Here is a 22,781-nt window from a genome sequence, read left to right as displayed (position 1 = left end):
TTTGGCTAACCAGGTGAAAGAATCAGACTTTAACTTCACAGTTGTACTGCAACACTAAAATCTGTTCCCACAGACTCTGTCTTTCAGTATGAAGAGATTAGAGACAATTTCTTATGATTCCACATGAGGAAACATTTAGATAAATGCAAACACATGGTTTCACTTCTTTTTTTTCTCCTAATCACTTTGGTTACCAGAAACGTCAAGTTTTATTTTACTTTTCCTTCTATATTGTACACGCTTAATCTAGTTATTTTTTATTTCAATATATGAAGTATTTGGCTTGTGAACCTCTTTCATCCTGGGTCAGGTTAACTTGGTCAGATAACTTAAATGTCCTAAACCAAGAGTGCATTCATGCTTAGTTAGTCACTATGAATGCATCACCTCATTTGTATGTCAAACAGTAGAGTTCAGATAAAAGTCTCATGCCCCACTGACTACTGTTTATTGTAAAGCTTGGTGAAAGAACTCGAAAATATCTCTAAGATGGTCATTGACAACACTATTACAATAGAAGATTAGATTTCCTATGCAATACTTCTGAAACAGACAAGTCATATTGATTCATCCCTTTTGATTTTGAAAGCAACAGCTATTTTTAAAATATGAAGATGTATTAGGTGGTTATCTGCAAGAGGCAATTGGAAAATACATTGTGCTGGGAGATGGGCTAAGGCAGGCATCTTGTGGATTAACCAGAATTTCAACTGCAATAGTTCTGGGCTTGTTGTCGCTTTTCTAGTGAAAAGCAATAAATCTTGGAACAGGGAAGTATGCTAAATAAAAGAAGGAAAAAAAAAAAACCAAAAAACAAATACAAACATACTGAAGGTAATTTCCCTCCAAGCACAATCTTCACTTTTCCCTGCTAACACTATCTGAACAAAATGTTATGCAACTTGCTTGCTCACACAAACATAAAAGAACTACAACCACATGCAGTAAAACAGTAAAGTTTCCACACAGGGAAAGAGAATCCAAAATCTTTTCACTGTTCTGAATATGGTTCACTCTTTTAAAATTGAGGAGGAGGTATCAGTCCATTTTTTCACATATTACGCTACCTGTGAGACTTAAAGTAAGAGATGCTTACCTTCCAAGATTTCTGCAGCTTCTCCTGGGATAGAGGTAGATTTGAACCACAAATTCTTGATTAAACAAGTCAACCATTAGCTTTTTAGACAAAAAGAAGTCATCACCAGCAGGTCTTTCTTTCCACAGGAGCGTGAAAGAAGTTGGTTCATCTATAGTCTTTGTCTGTTGAGCAAGTATTAGGAGTCCTATAAGAGGAAGAGAATCTCTGGAGATCTAAAAAGAGTACCGTCAAGTTCTGGAGTCTTGCTAGCTTGAAGTGTGAGACAGAATTTGTTTTCACACTGCATAACTGACTAGGGCCTGCACCAACATCAAATGCCGAGTATTAAAACCAGAAACCAAAGGTTGTGGTAGGTTTAGACATCTTTTGGCAACAGCAGAATTGATTTACATCTAGCCTGGTTAGTGATAAAATTAATAATAATGCAACTAGGAGATATAAGTAACACAATAATGTTGATAAAAATTCTGAAAATAGTTGCACTTAATGTTTAATGTTTAGTCACAGCAAAGAAAGATATCTTTCTCTGATTACGGAACCTCATAGAACTTATAGAAGATTATAGAACTACATGAGGCTACACGAATGAGTATAGAAAACCCTACACTCTGGAAAACACACCAGACAGTCTAGGAAGCTAAGGGAAAAAGTATTTCAACTTTGCAGTATCTCTAAGATTATGTAATGTACTTTATACAGCATAGAGTAAATTAAAGTACATCTTCATCTTAAACATGTCTACACTAATGTAGATTGTTGGCGGTGCCTTGCACTACTTGGAAGGACTGTGCTCTACTTTCTAAGCTCATATTTTCTAAGTCCCCTAGCAAAGAAACCAGCGTTCTCCATTCTGACCAAGCCAGTTAGAATTTACACAGAAACATTTATATACATGAGAATTCTCAATTTGATGCAACAATGCATGGGCATACAATAAGAACAAATATTGGACTGAGACATAAAAAAAAGCATGAGGAGCAATTCTAACATAGTGTAGATTTAGGTTTCATAGGTAACATTCTGTGCTTATCCCAGAGACAGATGGGCAACCTTCAAGTCCTCCCGTGGATCAAAAGTTACACTGAAAAAACTGCATGACATGACTATGAGGCTGCTTAATTGCAAACGTGTCCCATCTGGAGTTCTGAACTGACAATACTGACTTGGTACTTACCCAAATGAGTCTATAAGTAGCCTTGCTGGAATACTAGCTGTTCCTTGGGTTTTTTGTTGTTACCTTAAGTATTGAACAACACTTGTAGGCCCAGTGTTTTCATCATTCCATCACTCGATGATGACCATTAATGGAAGAATAATGACTGATGCTGCAGTAGACTGCCAGGAGTAAATAAAATACGGACAGAGTTAGAAATTAACTTCTCTGTTATGACATGCAGCCTGCTCCTGAAAGGGAAAGTATGAGAAAACAGGTCACAAGTAGCCAACAGCAGCAAACACTATCATTAATACATTTTCCAGTGGAGATCAGAAGTCAATCAACAAATGCAAAAATAACTGCTTTCATGAAAGGCAATTGTATTACAACAGTTCACTAGTTAGCTTAAAAACATTTCAACTTTTCATTGGGGGAACAAAGACATTCATCTTCCCATTCAGACATTCAATACAGTCTGTTGTTAGCAAAGCAAAGCAAAGCAGTTACCCCAGAGATAATTCCACAAAACAAGCTATACCCAGCTTAGATATCCAGTGGAGCTCTTGGCAGTATTTTAGGCATATGACATTCACTACATAACCCAAAGGAAAGTTCATGTACCTAAGAACGGGACTAACAGAAGACAGAGCCTTGATTGAACTTCTGAGTTTGTTAATTAACTTTAGGACTAATGGATGCACAGAATTCCTCTAAGGAGGGTGGGGTCCAAAGTCAGCACTGCCACTTTATTAGGCAACGTGAGAAAAACTTGAACACATCCCAGACATATTCTATAGCTCTTGGGTTTGGCTGCTCAGCTGGTTACTCAGCTTCTTCATTCCCTCGCCTAACCTCACTGGTCATTTTGAGCTTGCATGAGATCCAAGCTGATAAAGGGAATTTCCCTCCGGTTCAGTATTGCAAGGTGGAGTGGAACAGGGCTACTTAATTTCCTACCCTATTTGCCTGTAGCACTTAGTCTAAATGATCACAGAATAATAAAGGCATGACTTTCATTATAGTTCGGTATGTTCAGTATGTGGCAGGCAAGAGAGTTAAGGTTCAGGTACTTGCTCCTGTAGAAATGCAATTATTTAAGCAATAGATTCAAGATTAAGCAACTGAATACCCAACAGTATGGCTCATTTCCTGAGCTGGGGAAAGCTTGATTCAAAGACCCGTTTCAAATTAGGCAGAGCAAGAATTTCAGAATAGGTCTTCTGCCTTAAGAGTATGCATCCTTCCTTTGCAGAGATCTGTACACCCAACCTGGTCTTTCCAATGCATTTGCCTGCAAAGACTGATCAGATCACTGTATCTAAGCATTCAGCATTTTTTCAGAGGCACCATTTACCTGGTGCAATCATACATAACTACTGAGGAGCACAGAAGTAAAAATAGGAAACCACTAAGCAGATTTTCTGAGATATACTGGTGGCCATAAGTCTAGATTAAAGCACCTGCCTATCACTGTCCCGTTGTCTGTATCCCATTAGGCTTTTAGCTCTCCATCATTTGAATGTAACTGAATGAAAAGAACATGGAAAGACTTCTACTTTGATTCAATGTGCAAAACCCAAACCTGATTTAAAACACAGATCAAATAAAAATAAGAAAATATCCACATTTTAGTCATAATTTTTCTCCCATGAGTTTAGTAATAAATTTAGTAATCAGGCCTTCAGAGTGCACATGTACATGTTCTACATGCAATGACACAGGTACATGATTTCATGCTCAGATGTACAGGGCATCTTGCGCAGTGCATGCAGACAAACTCAGATTTCTTTGCCATGTCCCCTTTTTTCACATATAAGACCCAGCTCCATCATAGCCTCTTTCAGTTTCAGAATTTGGGGGCTAATTTCATACTTTAACACATCAGTAGACCCTACAATTACAGCACTGAAACAGTATAATGAACAGAGTACTCACATTTCTCCCATTCAACTGAAAAACAAACAAACAGAAGGAAATATGAATAGGGTCAGCTTTTGTACTAGAAAATTGCCTTTTCTTTAGCTGCATGTTTGAGCACTTAGTAGAAATTCAGCTATTTTTAATTGTAGGGGTTTTAGATGCAAGTGCTTAAAATACTCTAAGCATTTGGCACTTGGAACAGAGAAAACGCATTCACAGGGATATTTCACTTTCGTCTAACAAAAGGAACAATCCTAAATAAATATGGTTATTTTCCAAATCGCCTATAGAGGTTTTATAAAAAGATTATTTGAAAACAGAATTCGCATCCAGCTGCCAAAAATCAATCTCATTCTCCTCACAGGACAGGAAAAAAGTATTCTTTTTTTTAAGCGAAACATTCTCCTTAATACTAAAACGTATGCACACAATGGAAATAGTAATTTTATAATCAATGCCAATGAAAAAGATTTAGTAATCGGGCCTTCAGTTTTACATAGGGGATATACTACTGAAGTTCAATTTGCAGCTTGAGATCTCACACGAAGAAATCCTCTCACTCACAGTAATTACAAACATATTTTCTTTGTAACAAGTTCATAACTATATTATCACATGAGAGAAATTATTTTGCAGCAAGGCTATCCCAATAGGTTTTTTTGGAAAACATACTTCAGCCAAGAAAAATGTGACAAAAAGTGAATCAATGACATTTATTGATGATGAAAACTAATCCATCCATTTTGGATTTTAGCTATGTAAATTTAGAATGAAAGTCAAGGTATAAAACCTAGTATTATTTGTGTTAAGAAATAAAAGCTTTCTAAACCATAAACAGCAAGTAAATACATTTTTGTCTACTGAGATGTGTCAAAATATATTTTCTGCTTAGCACTGATATTCATGTTTCCAAAGAACTCCTCTTACCTTGTTGGGTTTTTGTCTCTCCCTGCTCTTGTACTTTGATGATTGCACAGTAGCCTTTCCAGGTATTTTTTTCTTTCTTTTAGTGTTAGCTTAATAGCTATTGACAGATGAAGGTAACAAAAATGGCTGATACACTAAGGTTTAGGTTAATTTCAAGTAGGACATATAGCACATACGTGGCATAGCTCCTATATGCTGTGGAGTCTTTCTTTTACTTTTCATTGGTGGAAAGACATCTGAGACAATGAAATTAATCAAGAGAGGAAGCCATGCAGCATAAAAATCAACGGGGCACCAGAAGCTGATTTCAGATTTGAATAAAAAATATTACTACCACAACAGATTATCTAGCTAACTCTCTAACAAGCATTTCAAAACCCTCCTGTACTGAAAAGATCTATTTTCCCAACATCTAAATGTAAAATTCTGTTGGTATGCAAGTTCACTGCTTTTTCTTTTCTGTGTAGAAGACATAAGAAAAAGCTGACTGCCATTCTCATTCTAAAACCAATTTACACAGGAAACATATTGTTCGAGCAGATCTCAACAAACCAAATTCCTTCTGCTTTTCTTTTCCCATCACATTTTCTAAAATTCTCCATTGGTAGCATTTTCTTTTGTATTGTCTTTAGTCAGATCTTTTAAGTCACTGATAAAGTACATGATCTCAAGCCTCACCAGCCTAAGTAATTCCTAGTGAAAAGAAACCCCTTTCTGTGTCCAACAAAAAACATAAAATGCTGTTCAGATATCCTGGGAGCATGATTAATGCCTGCAAAGTGTCATTCAGCAAAACTCCACCAACATTATTCTATAATATTATGCATAGGCAGAATATTGTACTTAGATTCACGCCTCTGACATTTTCTCTGCAGATGTAACATTTAACATTTATCTTCGTTGAATTTCATGTTACTGATATTTAAAAGTGAGCATGAATTGCATTTAGCCATTGAAAATAAACATTAAATAAAAACAGATCAAGATGGGCTGCTAAAAAGAGTGGCTTGAAATGTCCATGGATGACACCAACCACTGATCATAACCCATTCCCACCAAATATAAATCCAACTCATAGTGAGTAAACCTTGGTCATATTTTCTTAGCAGATTTAGAAGAATGTCACATGGACAGAAACATCTGAGAAGTCTTCTGACAAGATAGATATATATATTTTTTTACATCTACAATTTCCTTCTTATCTTTTAAACCAGCTTTTCAATTAAAGAAGAGGATTACATTGTTTTGCCACAGTTTATTCTTGGGAAATATTATGTTGCCCGTTCTTTTTTAGCTATTCCTTTAGGTGCTTATAGAAATTATTTACTTAATATTTTTGCCCAATATCATATATAAAACCTCAGCCTTTCTTTCAACAGTATATATTAACAGCTTCTCTTGTCCCAGCCACCTGGGATTTCCATAATCCTCTGTTTGGTCTCAGTCAGTAGCTAGTCAGTCAGTTTGTCCCTGATACTTTAAGTCCTTGAAGCTGTCCTGATTCTACGCCAACATCCACATCCAACAACAAAGAGCCACCAATTATTATTAGAACTGCAGTTAGGGAACCCTTTTTCCAGACTGACTTTCATAGGAGTCCTGTTGACTTGAATACACTTCAATTGTCTAGTCCTTTATACTTTTCTGTTCTGCCCTTACTTGTTTAATAGCAATAATCTTAGTGTCCTAATTTACCCAGACAGATTGGTTGCCCTGGAACTACCCGAGAGCTGACTGGTGAGTCAGCAGAGAAACCAGAAAATTTTATTCTACTCCTACATGATAAAGCCAATTTCACAGCCCTGCAGATTTCTGGATTTATTTCTCTAGAACTGAGCCATCACATCATTGCACACAAATCCTATATATTTAATCTGAACTCAGATTAACTGCGCTGGATATTTTCTTTTTTCTTCTGCAACTAGCTTTATTCCTAAAGTACCATTAAATCAGAGATATCTGTCACCATAGTACCAATGGCCACAGAGATGCTAATAGATGATCAGTGAAACGTCTGTCTCCACTCAGTTCTCATTTCATTCATTCAACAGTGCACTTACTGGGAAACAGAGTATCAGCAGCTCATTAATCTGAGCCTTGAGAGACAACTCACTCTGGCTGAATGTCTCTTTGACTTTAAGAAGCATCACAACAGAAGCAGCAATGAAACACCAAGCAAGGGAATAGAGAAACTGCCATATCCAGTGCAAACCAGGCATCATCCCTGCATTGCCAAAATACAATTTTACTTTATCAAGCAGCACATTTTCTTGTTCATCACTTCTTTGAGTTTTCAGAAAGAGTCATGGTAGGAAGATGTCTGAATGAAGTTTGAATTTAAAAAGTAGTAAACCACAGAGACGAAAAAATACTGATGTATTAGGCTTCTAATCAGAAAAAAAAGCTTATTCCAGATTTATCCAAGAACAGTGATGAGAGATATGCATCCTAGTAGAAAACAGAACATTAAAAAAAAAAAGTAAATGCTGGAATATATAATGAAAAAAACCAAAGAAACCTGTTCAGCCAGTATCATTTAAACAAAGCAATAATCACCATCATCACCTTATGTTATTTAGAGGTTTTCATCACTTTTATGGAAAGGTTTAAATACAATCACCTCCATTCCCACCTAATTACATGGAGCAAAGTATTCAAACTGCACAACAATTTAACACTGGTAGTAAAGAAAAATACTCTTTCTACTGAAAAGGTTGTAGTAATTTGGAAGTTCAAAATACATCTACTAAAACTTATGTTGGTCAGGGCATCGGAAAAGTCCATATGCATATGTTAAATGTCCATATTTAAAAAAAAAAAAAAAAACAACAAAAAACCCCACACCAAACCACACCTGAGTTTTTAACCTCTGTTTTGAAAGATATTCTTTCTTTACAACAGAGTCTGCTAAAATGGTACCAACATATTGAGTTTAACTAGACTGAGAAGCACCTCTTCCTAATTCAAGTTAAATCTGTCTATATCCCAGTTTCTATATCAGGAAACACTGCAGTACCTTTTTCAAGCCCTAGAAACTGTTAAGGCAGCATTTCAACTATATTTAGGATCTCACAGATCATTTTAAAGCTGTCTGCCTAGCACAGCAGGAACCATTTGTACAACTAGCTGTATTGCCTAGAAATAATCACTGAACTCCTGAAAATAGCCTTACCAGCACGCAAGGAATTAGTCCTTTCACTCAGGACAAAACTCTGCTGTATTCAATTTCTGTTCATAGACTAAAATTTCTTTTGCTTTCTATCTCTGTTCTTCTGTACTTTCTGGAGCACTGTGAAATTGTTAACATTATTGATAAAATTGTCCCCTGTTACACCTGCCTATATGCATCTACTCAAGAATCTCTGCAGGGTGTCAAAAGGATAGCATAAACAGTACAGTATTAATAATAGCAATAATAGTATATTATATAGGCATATAATAATGCAGAGATAGATGGTAATTTATAGTAGCACAGATATTGGAGGTTTAATCTGGTAAATTTAACAGTTTGCAAAATCCAGAAAAGGTTTTAAATGATCCAGAAAATTACATGTTTGCTTTGCCTATGTGTCCAGCAGTATCAGTCCAAAGAGATCTTACTAAATGGTCGTCAATTTCTAATGAAATTTGGCAGAACTACTTCAGATCTTAAGCCATCATACTACTGGAAACTGTTAAAGCATACATCAAAGGCTGGTTTATCAGGTCAGCTCCTATGACTGTGGCAAGAGCAAGCTTATGAGAAGACAGCACTCTAGGAGCTAGCTGATAAATCAAAAATAGTATCTGGGCACCAGAGCAAGTTGTAATTAACAAAAACTCAGGACTGCCACAGGTACTGATGCTGGGATTGATTTTTGCTGTAGTGTCTCAACGAATCGGCAAAAGAAACATGTTGAAGAATAACTAAAATTTTAAAAAACCTTTAAGTAATTGGAAATAGAAGGAAAAAACATAGAACAAACCATAAAAAGACATTTTAAAGCTGCAGAATTTTTCACACAGCGTTCGTATTTTGGGTAAGGAGCATACTCATAAGGCATTATCAATCTTCCTACCTGAATGACTGCAGAAAGCCCTGTAAAATGGATGCAAGTTGGGAAATTAGGCACAGAAAACTTGCTTTTTCTGCTGGGAGCAGGGGCCAGTAACGGCCCTTAAATAGAACTGACAATCACTGAACCTAGGTAACCATGGGTTTAGCTGTCCTTCTTCCCTCTTTCTTCCCAAAAAGGTTTTAGAGGTTTTGCAATGACATCTCCCAGCCCCCAATGGACCACAGAAGCTCTTGATTTGTCCAGAAATCTCACGGTGTGCTTCCTTACCATCTGACAGTACCGAGAGCCTTCTCTGGCTGCTCTGACCTCACAGGAATTCTGTCCACAAATCACCTTCCTAACATATTTTAATCCCTCACATTAACTGAAGTTCAAATGAGCTACCAGGCATTCAAGTGATCTCAGCTGGCAGAAGAAGATCCCATGATTATTTTCTGTTTAGCTTGAGTTAATAAGGTAACAGGGCAGAAAGAGAGGGAAGTGGAGAGACAGAGAGAGGATCCTGTAATGTAACTCAGGGGCTACCTCCCTTCAAGCATTTTCCCTCCAGGGGTGTGTGATCATTACAAAACCATGAAACAATACAATGGGTTTGAACTCTTAGCCCAGAGAGAAATGAAAAGACATATAGGAACTGTACTGGAACTTCCTACTTCCCTTCTAATGTAACATTTATTTATAATTATTGTACCTGTTGTAATGCAGTCAAACTCAGATTTTGAAAATTTCTTTCCAGCAGATTTCTTTGGAACTATCCTGTCAGAAAAATGAAAATTGTATTTCTATTTCTGATTACATGAAAATTAATCAGTTTAGGGCACCTGATCAGTGGTGTCTTTACTTCAGGGCAAAAGAAGTTAGCTTTTTTCTTTTTGACAGGGGGTTTGTCCTTCTGAACGTAAATATGCAGCCATGTCTTTTTTTTCAACAAAATACTTTCACTCGTACCAGTATGAGAAACTCTATTTTAACGGTAATGACAGTGGTTTGACCTAAAATAGATTGATTAGCTACCATGGAGACAAAGGTCATTTCTACTTCTTGATAGGTTAGACTGATTTTAACTTCCTACAAACTTTTCCTTAAAAAAGGAAAAGGAAAGACACACACATTTAACTGGTGAGCAGGTCACTTATGTTTTTGTTAGGCTTTTCATTTCCCAAAATGTCCTTATAATATTCTAACAAATGTCCCCGTTAATGTTCATGTAACAATTCACTTTAAAACACAGCTTCAGAACTTGTTAATCTGATCCCCATACAAACCAGCAGTTTTGGGGAGATTAAAGACTTCATATAATTAATGTAATTAACTGGATGCTATCAGTGGTTTCAGCATAAAAAAAAAAGTCTAATAGAAAATATGATTCTTCCTTTTGCATAAACATACCTGCATGGAAGCAAACTGTCTCACAGGCTTTTATACTGTTTACACGTTTAGCAGCAGCAAGTGGTTTTTAGAGTTTCCAGTTTCTTTTCTTATTTTTGGTTGGTTGGTTTTGGTTTTAGTAGTAGTCCACTGGATTATAACTACTACTTGCATCCGACAACTTTGGGTATGAGTTTCTTTTACTGTGAAGACAGCAGTATACTTCATAACTGTATTTCTGAGCAAGATATCAATTAGCTCAATTTTGTACCATTCATCTCTCTAAAATACGTTAAGAAAAAGGTTTGTTCGTTAAAATATTTAATGACTTATCAAGAAGCTATTGATGTCATTGTCCCTGGAAATCATCTCAGTTCTGACTCTAAGGACATTCTTTATAGAGAGAGTATAATTTAAAATCAGGTGAATTATGCCTACAAAATGCTACAAAGCATTTATTGAGTTGCTTTCGTTATTTCAATATGCCACATGAGGTGTAAGATGTAGCTGTGGTAAAGCAGATGTATGGACTGTTTCCCACACATATATTAGTAGAGCATATTTCTTTAAAGCAAAGACACAGTGCCACAGATTTAAGCTGATATTGTTGGAAGGAAAAAGGGTGTGTATATGTGTATTTCAGGCACGACTACCTAAATACTGTGATGTTTTGCCCTGCCATAACAGGTGACAACTTTAACTCAAGAAGTCTCACAATTAAGTAAGGATATGAAGAACGTGATGCACCTTCTAGAGAACCTGCTCACATCCCAGAAGCCTCCAGGGTTCTGTGCCATGCACAGCATATCTCGAAGTCCTACCCTGGAAAGTCTGCAGTCTCGGACATCTTGGACTACACGTCAACCTTGCACGCACAGGCAAGCTGGGAACTTTACTTGCACCAAAGCACAACTTTGCCGTGGCAACACATTCTGTGACATTTGGAATACAGACTCTGTCAGCAGCAGTCCCCAAAGAACTGAACCCAACCTGCAAAATTCTATGGACGGTGAATTCTGTTACACACCGGGCCTTCACAATTCCCCCTCCCAGTATCAGGTAATTCAGAAAGACAATTTGCAAATTTTAAGATGCACCTCTCCCCATTCAGACACTACCTTGACCCCTCTTCAGTCTATTTCAGCAACTCTTTCTTCTTCACTATGCTCGTCATCAGAGACATCGTTACACCTCGTGCTCCCCAGCAGATCTGAGGAAGGTAGCTTTAGCCAAGGAGCAATCAGCTCACTAAGCCTTGAGAACCTGCCAGGATCATGGGACCTGGAAGGAACAGCCGGACTAGTTTCTGCACAGACCCCAGATTTCCCGATAGACATTGTAACAAGCACAAAGGATGTTAAAGATAAAGATTACCAAGCCATAGACGTATAATGAGAAACAGTGAAGTGATACTCGAAGCAGGTTCCACAGCTGCCAGTTTTAAATTTAGAGAGTACTGCATGACTGCTTTATTTGACCTTTTCTCTAGCAATCACGGAGACTTACAAACATGAAAATTCAGATTTATAGAAAGTACGAAAGGTATTGCTGGTTCATGCTATAGGGAAAAAAAAAAAAATCTAGATTCTAGAAGCATGTTGAAAAGCATTTTGTATACAGATATAAGTTTGGCAGACTTTTGTGACAGTCCAAAGACCCTGAGGGTCAGAGCAGCTGGAAGTCTAGGACAAAAGAACTGTCATGGGTGGCTTTTGTTCATCAAAGCAAAGGTTTCCCCTGAGTGTCTGACTGTTGTTCCCAAACAATATCTATGGCACTGTTTGCTTCAGGTAACCATGGGTCCTGCTGGTCTGTTTGTCAGTTCTGTGAAGGCAAAGGGACAATTATCGCTGCATGTCATCTAGACAATCAACCAAATAGAGCTGGTAGAGAGTGGTTAGTTGTTGCACGTTGTTTGTCATGTAAATTAAACCTTCTAATTTATCTAAAAATACTATTTTTATATACTTGGTATGAAACGTACTTAATTATTTAAAATATTTATAAGAAGAATGAGAGTTTGGTTTCATTTTGGTAAAAGCTTGCAGTTTTAACAAGAAACGCACTACCATCATGTACTAGATCAAATACTATTTATTGTTAAGATATTATGTAGTTTACAAATGGATACCATTTTATGTGCATGCAATTTGCAATGAATGTATTCATGCTGGTGGAATACAAATAAATTAAGGTATTATTTTATTTAAAAAAAAATAAAACAAGTGGAATGTTTTATCCTATACCAAGTCAGCTATCACTGCTTAAAAAGTGAATTGTTATACCGATAACATTAAGTACCCCTGGTTTGAGTCTTAGTATTACACCTTTACTGATAAGACCAAGTCAACATTTTACTACGCATTCCAGTTTTAAGATTTTATATCTGAACGAGAAAATTAAGACGGATGAAAGCCACTGAGCAAACTGAGGAATATTAAATGACAAAATTACAATGTTTTAGTAATAATCAAATAATTTTAAAATAGTTATTTATTTGATGAGTTTTACTTACATATGTAAAAACTAGTTTTGACCTTCAGACAAAAATAAAAAAAAAAGGCTAGAGGCTTGAAAAATTGTTTGACCCAGAACATGATTTAGTGCCCAAAGGAAATCTGAAGGTTTTTTTCAATATTTAATATATTAGAAACTTACATCACTGCAGTGCAAACAGAGCTACTGCTTTGCATTGGAATTTTGATTTGTATATTTAAAGATGCACAGTATGCATCATATCCGCATGTTCTTTAGCATGTTTTCTAAAAAAAACATGTTTACAACCCAAAATGAATGTTCTAAAATGGAGAAGTAAATTAAGTCACATTTAATAATTAAAGCAAACTGGCAATTATAAAATTAAAAATTTGATCAAATTATCAAATTAAAACAGATTTTTGTTTAACAAGAGAATTTTTTTCTGAAAACTTGAAAGACTAAGTTCATTGTTAACATTTGGATGTGTGCAGGAACACAAATCCTAGTTATAGTCTGTGCCCAGCTTACACCCTTTCACATCCTTTTTCCCACTGGTACAAATTAAGGATAAAATGTCAACTCTCATTTCAAGCTGCCTGAATTTTGTCAGTGAGTCTGCACTTCAGCGTGGGTGTTTATATACAGGGTTTCCTACTTCCCTTCTACTCCAGCTTTTTCTTAGTTTAAGGTTAAACAGAGAAGCGCTGATTAAATAGGGCATAGTTCAGAAAGTAAAAAAAAAAAAAAAAAAAAAAAATTGTTAATAAATACTACCAAATACAGGTCTATGGTGTTTCTGCAAATAATCCTGGCTCATCTTTAGCAATCTGCCATTGTCCACCCTGCCATAGGGCAGGAGGATGGGGCAGGGGGAGGCTGCCTGCCTCCCACACCCGGGGCAGGCACCCACTATTTGTCTACCATGCTTAGTTCCCAATTCCACTTAATAATTTCCATTACATATATAAATTGGGAGCAGTGTTTGCTTTCTCATTTTATAAGCAATATATAAGCCATTATGTATACGCTTTAAAGTTTTGGTATCGTGGTTTAGGTTTTTTTCTGCTATAAGCATAGTGTTGTGAAATTAAAACTAGATGCTTTGTTCTGGAGGTTTTGTGTCAGTTTTATACAAAAGCGTAAAAAGGTCAGTGGAAACAAAAAGCCACTCTGCTTAAATAGTCATAGCTTTACTGCTGTACATCTAATTCTCAAATTAAAAAATGCATGTGTGGCAATTGAGAAGTAGCACCAGAATATCTGTCCTAAGTAGTTCCTTGTTTCTGCAAGCATCAAATATATCCTACAGAAAGCTGGCAAACACTATGGCATTTGTATTGGCTATAGTTTCAAAGGGGACACATAGCCATCACCTTGATTGCAGAGAGTCTGCAAGATGAGCATCACACAGGTGAGCATGCTGCCTTCCAGGGAAAAGCTCAGTGAACTTAGGACAGGACAAGAGTTAATCCCAGGCCAAAACCAAGTAAGCAAAAAGAAAGGTCAGCAAAATAGAAATCTGAATTTGAAGGGTAGTTCTATTTTAAATTTCCTGACACCATTATATTATGAAAGCCCTAGGAAAAGAAACCCCCAAGCAGGTTTGTTGGAAAATATCTGGCAACCGATGCAACAAATTTCAGTTTTGAAGGTAAAATGACATTTCTTAGGACAAATGGGAAGGCACATACATTTGGAATAGAACAGTAATTTCTAGACAAGATTGCCATGAGCAGAATATTTCTACATCCAGTGAGGCCATGGAGGATTTCTGGGTTTAAAGTAACAATCACTGTAATATTCAAGTGTTACCTTCAAAAGGTGTTCATTACAAACATCACTACAAGCATCCCACACCCTAACATCCAACAGCCCAGCCCAGACAATTTACTGTATTCCTTTTTGCACTAAGCTTTACAAAAATAAAAATAGAATTAATTTCAATTTCAACAATTTTGTTGTTATTCCCATTTAATTCTGTATCACTTCCTAAATTTGACACATTTTCTTCCATCACTGTTATTTTTTTCTTCCGTACAGTAACTGTAATCTCTATTTATTTATTTTCCCTCACTCATTCTCTTTTGTATCTCCACACAGCTTAACACAAGTTCTGCAAATACTCTTTTTTTTTTTTTTTACAATTCATACCCAGCTTTTGTGAAAAGCTTTCTTAGATCTGTCAGTTGGTTATCTACCACAGATAATTTACACTCTAATTAACCTATCTTCTAACTGCACATGAGATTTCAAAACATTTTATTTTATGAGGTAATTTTGTAACGCACTGTGACAACAGGCTCACCTGGTAGCTTGTGAAAAAAACCACGTGTTTCACAAATCAAGATTTGGGATAAAGCAAACTGTTCTCGGCCTTTCCTCCATCTTCTTTCCTTAAGCTAAAAACACTTGTTTCCCACACCCCGCTCAGGGGGACACATTGCAGATATTCTGTGCTGCTGGGCTTACCACAGAAAGTGCACAGCCATATTCCCATTATTTAGAAAAACGCTTCTAACAACTTACCTCAGCATTAAAAGAGTGTGGCTATAGCTGGGAATTTAGGGAGCAATGGAGTGAGCAATAAGAAAAGGGAAAAGGCTGGTACCTGGTTTCCTGGCTCCATCCCCTGGCTCTGAAGCGGAGTTCGCACAGCAGTCATCAGTTCCATCAGCCTACACGGTGCCGAGTCTTCGCTTCACTCAGAAAATCACATCACCTACCTTAACAAACCCGATCTCCTTCTGTGACAAGGTGACCACCTATGGAATAAGGGAAATGCTGTGGATGTTGTCTACCTGGACTTTAGTAAAGCCTTTGACAGTCTCCTGCAGCGTTCTCCTGGAGAAACTGGCTGCTTGTGGCTTGGACAGGTGTACTCTACATGCTGGGTGAAAGCTGGCTGGGTGGCCCAGCCCAAGGAGTGGTGGTGAATGGAGTTACATCCAGCTGGTGGCCGGTCACAAGTGGTGTTCCCCAGGGCCCATTATCAGGCCCAGTCCTGTTCAATAGCTTTATCGACCATTTGGACAAGGGGACTGAGTGCACCCTCAGTCACCTTGCGGATGGCACCAGTTGGGTGGGAGTGTTGATCTGCTGGAGCACAGGAAGGCTCTGCAGGGGGATCTGGGCAGCCTGGACCGATGGGCCAGGGCCAGCTGTAGGAGGTTCAACACGGCTCAGTGCCGGGTCCTGCACTCGGGTCACACCAACCCCACGCGGCGCTACAGGCTGGGGAAGGGGGGCTGGGAAGTGCCTGGTGGAAAAGGACCTGGGGGTGCTGGTCAGCAGCTCGCTGAACACGAGCCAGCAGTGTGCCCAGGTGGCCAAGAAGGCCAGCAGCACCCTGGCTGGGATCTGAAGCAGTGTGGCCAGCAGGACTAGGCCAGTGATCGTCCCCCTGCACTCAGCATGGGTGAGGTCTCACCTTGAATCCTGTGTTCACTTTTGGGCCTGTCAAGAAAGACACTGAGGTGCTGGAGTGTGTCCAGAGAAGGGCAGTGAAGCTGGTGAAGGGTCTAAAGAACAAGTCTTACAAGGAGCAGCTGAGGGAACTGAAGTTGTTTAGCCTGGAGAGGAGAAGACTCGGGGGGGTGCAGGGCTTACTGCTCTCTACAACTACCTGAAAGGAGGTTGTAGTGAGGTTGGTGTATATCTCTTCTCCCAAGTAACAAGGGATAGGACAAGAGGAAATGGTCTCAAGTTGCACCAGGGGAAATTTAGATTGAACATTAGGAAAAATTTCTTCACTGAAAGGGTGGTCATCCAACAGCCCTTCAAGCATTGGAACAGTCTGGCCAGGGTGGTGGTGGTGGAATTACCATCCCTGGAGGTGTTTAAAATTAGGTATATGGTTTAGTGGTGGACTTGGCAGTGAACAGTGGGACTTGATGATCTTAAAGGTCATTTCCAACTGAAATGATTCTATGATGCTAGATGACAAGAAACCTAAGCCCATCTCCCTCAGTATCCGCAAACTGTCAAAACAGTTAAATCCTATTTTAAAAAAATGCATAGCTGCATGTTTGTTAGATGATGCCACACACAAGATTAGTCTTATACCTTCCAAAATGAGCATAAAAGCCATATAATCACTTTCAGACCAACCACTGACCTCCTCCGTACTTCATCAACTTCTTTTCCAGAGTCCCTGTATTTCTCCTTCCATACACTGTCAGTGGTGACAACAGTGACAAGAAACAGCAGTTTACTGCTTCAAGTACACAGAGAAATGCCAGAGATCGGGTTCTTTCATTTAGAGAAACTGACTGATAAAAAGAGAATTTTATTTCATATATACCTTGATTCCACAAGTCTCCCAGACTTTGGAAGTGTCTCAAATAAGCAAGTTAATGAAGTTTAAGGATTGAAAGACTCATTTCAGTCAGAACCCAGAACCACAAAAGTTGTGCAAGATGAGAAATGGTGCACTTTCAAGTTGTTTTAATATTTAAGATTAGTATGTAATCTCACATTTATGTCTTGATGGTGTGTTTTAAGTCTTGGCATTTATGTAGAAGAGACTATCACTTGAATTGATTCTCTTCTCTCTCCACAGTTTGTCAGGAACCTGTTAATTTTTGTCATGGTAAATCCAAAGGTCTTATACACAACCAAGAAGTGACCCAGTACAACAGAGGCAAGGCAGAAAAAGAATAGTGAAGATCTTTATCTTCAATGACACCAAGTTGTACAAATGATGTATTACGATGGTAAATGGCTAGTATTTCTCTAACCATAGGATAGCAACAAAATCAATCTCACATGGAATAAATGCTTTCACTAACTGGTTTAGGAGGTAGATTGAAAAGAAACACATTTCCTCAGTTTTCTGGTTTTCTTATTCTAGCTGTTGTATTATCAACCTCACATATTCCAAATACTCTGATAGAGTCCTTAAAAGTTACAGCTTCAGAGAACTATTTAAATTCATTCTTTATTTACTCACCTTTGACTTATTACAGTTGATTTCCACCAAAATGTAAGAGTAAGAGCAATGCAAAATATTTAGTTAACATCGTCATAAATCACAACTGTAGGAACTACCGCACTAAGGGCACTCAGGCATCAATCACCAGCATCACAAAGAAAATGCTCAGAAAAGGCAAAACTAGAATTTGTGCAGATGAAGCCTAGGGTCTTACAAAACAATAGTGGAAGTGAAGTAAATCAAAAAGTGGCAGCAGATTTCTGAGGGAAACATGCAAAGATAAAGAAGAATTTTTTTAAAATTCAAAATTCACAGGCCTTCACATTTAAGAGTCTACACATCCTAAGGATTTAGACAGCCAGCACAAAGTTCCAGTTGTGTAAGTCTATCTTATCTGCACTTAAATTTCATGTTTCATATGTAGTGGATAATGTTATATGTACGTATTCACCCTGTCCTGGCCTATACGGTAACTATTGTGATTCCTATTATTAGTATATTCTACCTCTGATTAATTTGTGCGGTTAAATGGGACTACTTCATTTTCTTGCCCCAATAAAACATAAGATAAATGCACAGTCACTGAAACTCATGTATTTGAAGATTTTTTTTTTTCACAAGGCACCTTAAAGATTTTGCTTCTTGTTCTAAAAATCAAAGCTTCCATTCCAGAAGAAAAAAAAAAAAAAAAAAGTGTTAACCACCTATGTACAATCAAATCCCATGCACTAGTTTCTTTTTGACTCTGCAGTCAGACACAGGACAAAAAGAGCAGCATTGTGACACAAACTGGAACCACAAGTCTCAACAGTCAGTATCTTTACAGACTAATTATGCCTTCTTAAAGGCCAACATTGTCAATCATTTACTTCCCGAATTTCCTTCCACAATACTGTAATTTAACGCATGTATCTAGTGCTGCTGGATTTTCTTCCACCCCCTACACAGCACTGAGCCACAGAAATACAGATCACATTCTTACTAGAAAAAATTCAATAATATTTCAGTAACAACACAAGTATCTGTTAAATGGTATTTTAAAGCCTGTAGCATGTCTAAAATGTATGGGATTCCTCTGTTACACTTGCTTATAGGAAAAGAGGAAAATTATAACCACACAAATGAAAATATTTTTCTTCTCACTTAGTCTGAAATTGTTTTCAAAAAGCAAATGGCCAAGTCTGCTTTTGCACCGTGGAAAAACAAACCCAAGACACACAGTCTCTGAATGCTGCGCTATATCATAATAGTGTTTAAAAATGTTTCTGGGTCAAGCTTGTCAAGCAGCTATTGTGGGTTTTAAAAAAGTGATCTTTCACTTACTTTTGCCTATAGAAAATCAGCAGTTTGCACTACGTCTTGTGCCACAACATCTCTGATGAATGCGTGTGTATATATATATATATACACAGTGTACTAATAGCTACCAGCACTTCTACCATATCTGAGATAAGGGAAATCTTTCTTTTGCACCACCTCTCTAACAACAGGCAAAACATTTTTTGAAAAGAAAATTGCTGGCCTGTCTTTTGTAAAATATTAGACTTCAATATTCTTAATAATCTCTTTTAGGACTAATTTGTCTTAATAAACAGCAGCAAAATGACAAGCATAGAACATCCAAGGTGAGAAACTGCCTTTTTCTGATGTAAACCAGTATGTAAATGTATTTCAACTGTTGGTAAGAACAGAGCCTTCCAGCAACCAGCTGTTATGAAAAGCTTGTGTCTACATAGCTACTTACCGGCTAAAAAATAAAAAAGCAGAATTGTAAAAACTCTCAGGGTCATTTGATAATATCCCCACTACAGCCATAGCTCACAGTCGCCCTTTGCTTCAATAAGAAAATTGTATTTGAAAATAAATGGCATCATACGGAGCTTAGTTTTGCAATTATTCACATTGTGGTAGAAACTGGAGTGCCTAAAAGAGTTCGGAAGTCTGTTGTATTATTGCTATATAGTGGAATGACTGCAAAGTTCAGAGAGCTTTCAACCTGATGAAACAAGGAGAAGCACAAAAAAGGAGAAAAAGGAGCATGAAAAATTTATCCAAGGTCCTGCAGTGGCTTGTAGGGGGGCAGGAGCAGAACACCTGGCTGCCTGGGTACGGACCCCTCTGCCCAGCCTGGTGGCACCAGGCAGGGGTGGCCTCCTCGCCAGCCCTGCTGCTGGGGAGCAGCACGCAGCGCACCGGTGAACAGAGCCCTGGGAGAGCTGAAATGGTTTCCAAGCACAAACACCGAAGGATCCCCAGCACTACGCTTTGTAAAAAACAAGATACCTACAAACAAGACACATGGGAGGGTTGTCTGTGGTGTGAGCTATACAGCACAGCAGTTTCTGTAACTGTGCTTAAGTTTCTGAGAGCAGGTACTTGAATTATGCCAGCCAGTTTGATAATTAATTGGCCTTTTCATGTGTGCAAGATGGGGGGAGAAAATGTAGCCTCTGAAGGACTTGCACAAGCTTTGTATTGCACCCACAACCCCAGGTTAGCAAGAGCAGCAAAGCAGCCCTTTTTCTTAACCTGCTATCAAACATAAAAATCACACCTGGACAATACCTGTGTATTTCGGTGCCTGTGAGGATACGCTTTGCCTCAGTCAGATGTTTTCAGAGGCAAGGAGGCAGGCAACGTGTCCCAGCAACACACGGTACCTCTGCTGACTCGGCACGTACAGCTGCCGCCAGAGCCAGCCTTCCAAGCACGGGCACTCAAGGCCCTGAGAGACATTTCGCACCCTGCGCTTTCACTTCTACACCTTTTCCCCCAGCCATCGTGGAAACAGCAGTAGAGAGGTCCCAGGCTCTACCTTAAACCAGAAACAAACTGTAACATAGGAAACACTGTAATCAAAATTAAACAAACTGTGGGGAAAAAAAAAAAAAAAAAAGGAAAAAGTCTGTTCAACGTTGCCTCTCAGCGTAATTTTCATATGAGTTAATATACAGAGGCATACCGGGCATTCCTTACCTGGGTAAGGAAAAAGTGGGCAGCTTTGGGAATGGGAACAGGTTCTCCCCAGGTCAGCAGCAATGAGGTCCTTTACAGTTATTTACAACCAACTTTCACGTTACAATCTGAATAAATTCAATATTGTCAGCAAAAGTTTGATAACTCACTGTTTATTCTACTAGATGGTGCTAAATAGAGTAACATAGTCATGATTTCTACCGTGCAAATGAATGTTAATACTGGAGCCTCTAAAAACACTGCCCTCTTTCTAGGAATAAGGAATCTAGATATTTTATTATATCTTTGATTTGAAGAAAAGCAAAGCCTCCTCGGTATTCAGACACTTGAGCAACCTAGGTTCCACTAACTTCAGACTATCATACACGTATCCTTTCAGACTTTTATTTTCCATTTAATTTAAACTCTCTACATGCGGTCAGTTGGTCCAAGGTTACCTTCTGCAATGCCCCAGTTAAAAGTCTAAAATAGACCTGATACAGGACCTTCCTCTTGCTCTTTCAGAGACCATTTGGTGATTAAATCTGCCAGCTGTCATCTCTCCGGCATGTTTTTTGCCTACCACTGTTAGTGGCATTTGTTCTCCAAACTGTATTTAAGTGAAAGTTTCCTGCAAGGAAACAGTTCCCCATTGTCTCTCTCTACTAATAACAGCACTGAACTTTCCAGCCATATCCAAGCCTGGCTTAGAGAGTTTATGACAAGTTCCCAATATTTCTAGGGTCCCTTGCCAGCCCTAAGCTGAGTTCTGCAGAGTACAAGAACATTTAATTTTTTTTCAGTCATAAATGTCAGTTGCAGAAAACAATCTTTTTTCCTTAACTACAGTTTTATTGTAGTTCTCCAGCCGGGCCGTGACTTTCATCCAACCTGAACTTTCCTGAGTGAACTCTTAATTCTTAATATTGATGTGAATCCATTTTCACCTTCTACTTTGCTGCTATTGTTTGGTTTAAACCAGAATGTGGTGACTTAGAAATAACCTTTTTCCTCTCCGCAGGGACTGCTTTTCTGATCCTGAGCCTGTTTTATCTTGTGTAAATTCTGTCATGTGAGTAACATCAGCGTAAAGTAAATGGCTTAAGTGCAAGATAAAAGGATTTCATTGTCCTATTCAGAACTTCAGCTAAATATTAAAGCTGCTGATCCACACAGTGTGTAAATATTTTTAAATTGCTGCCAAGCAAACACTAGCTTTATTATTCATTGTATGTGTGTTAAGTATCTGTTACAGACTTAATTTATGACACAGGTACAAGGTAGCCTGGAACAGTATGCTTTGCAAATAATGACTACGAAAAGGCCATGCATGTCTATTTGTTATTGTTCTTATTAATAAATAAACAAGCTCCCAGAACAGTGGAAAGCAGACAAAGTACCACATAATGATTCATTGCTGGCTGGGAAACATTTAAGAGGAAAAACCTGTAAGACAACAACCAAAGCCAGAGACTAACTGCAAGGGAGGGGAAAGCATCACCACGACCACCACCACCCCCCAGGAAAAGGATTGCAAGATCCTTCTAACTTTAAGGCTCAACAGCAATCTGTAGGCATTATCCTAAAGCTGGGATGGATACAAGAGCTCTCTATGATACAAGATGAACTTCACGATTGAATTCCTCTCTGGTTAGCATCAGTAACAAAAATCAAACAGACAAAAACTCCAGCATCCTTCTTTTCATATAACCTGCAGACAGGGAAACACAGGACCTGCCTTAAGTTGCGCAGTGATTTAGGATACATCAGAATGCAAGTACTCAGAAAAGTTTCTGCCTACCACGTCAGTTTTCTTGATCTTGATTCCTTGTTTTGTTTTTCTGCACAAGTTCTGCCATATAAATATCACCACGACAGTGTAAATGACCT

General features: G+C 38.1%; 1 protein-coding gene across 2 annotated transcripts in view; it reads left to right on the top strand.

Annotated features, from left to right (window-relative positions):
- Positions 1–12,771, top strand: part of KCNH8 (potassium voltage-gated channel subfamily H member 8) — a 195,679-nt gene extending 182,908 nt beyond the window's left edge. For both annotated transcript variants that reach the window (XM_040592963.1, XM_040592962.1), the window contains one exon: positions 11,216–12,771. In XM_040592963.1, coding sequence (XP_040448897.1) covers positions 11,216–11,920 — 705 coding nt within the window. In that variant the 3' untranslated portion in view covers positions 11,921–12,771. The remainder of the gene's footprint in view (positions 1–11,215) is intronic.
- The last annotated feature ends 10,010 nt before the right edge of the window (positions 12,772–22,781 follow it).

Source organism: Falco naumanni, chromosome 4 (assembly GCF_017639655.2).
Source record: "Falco naumanni isolate bFalNau1 chromosome 4, bFalNau1.pat, whole genome shotgun sequence".
Lineage (NCBI taxonomy): Eukaryota > Metazoa > Chordata > Aves > Falconiformes > Falconidae > Falco > Falco naumanni.
This window is presented reverse-complemented; position numbering and strand designations above follow the sequence as displayed.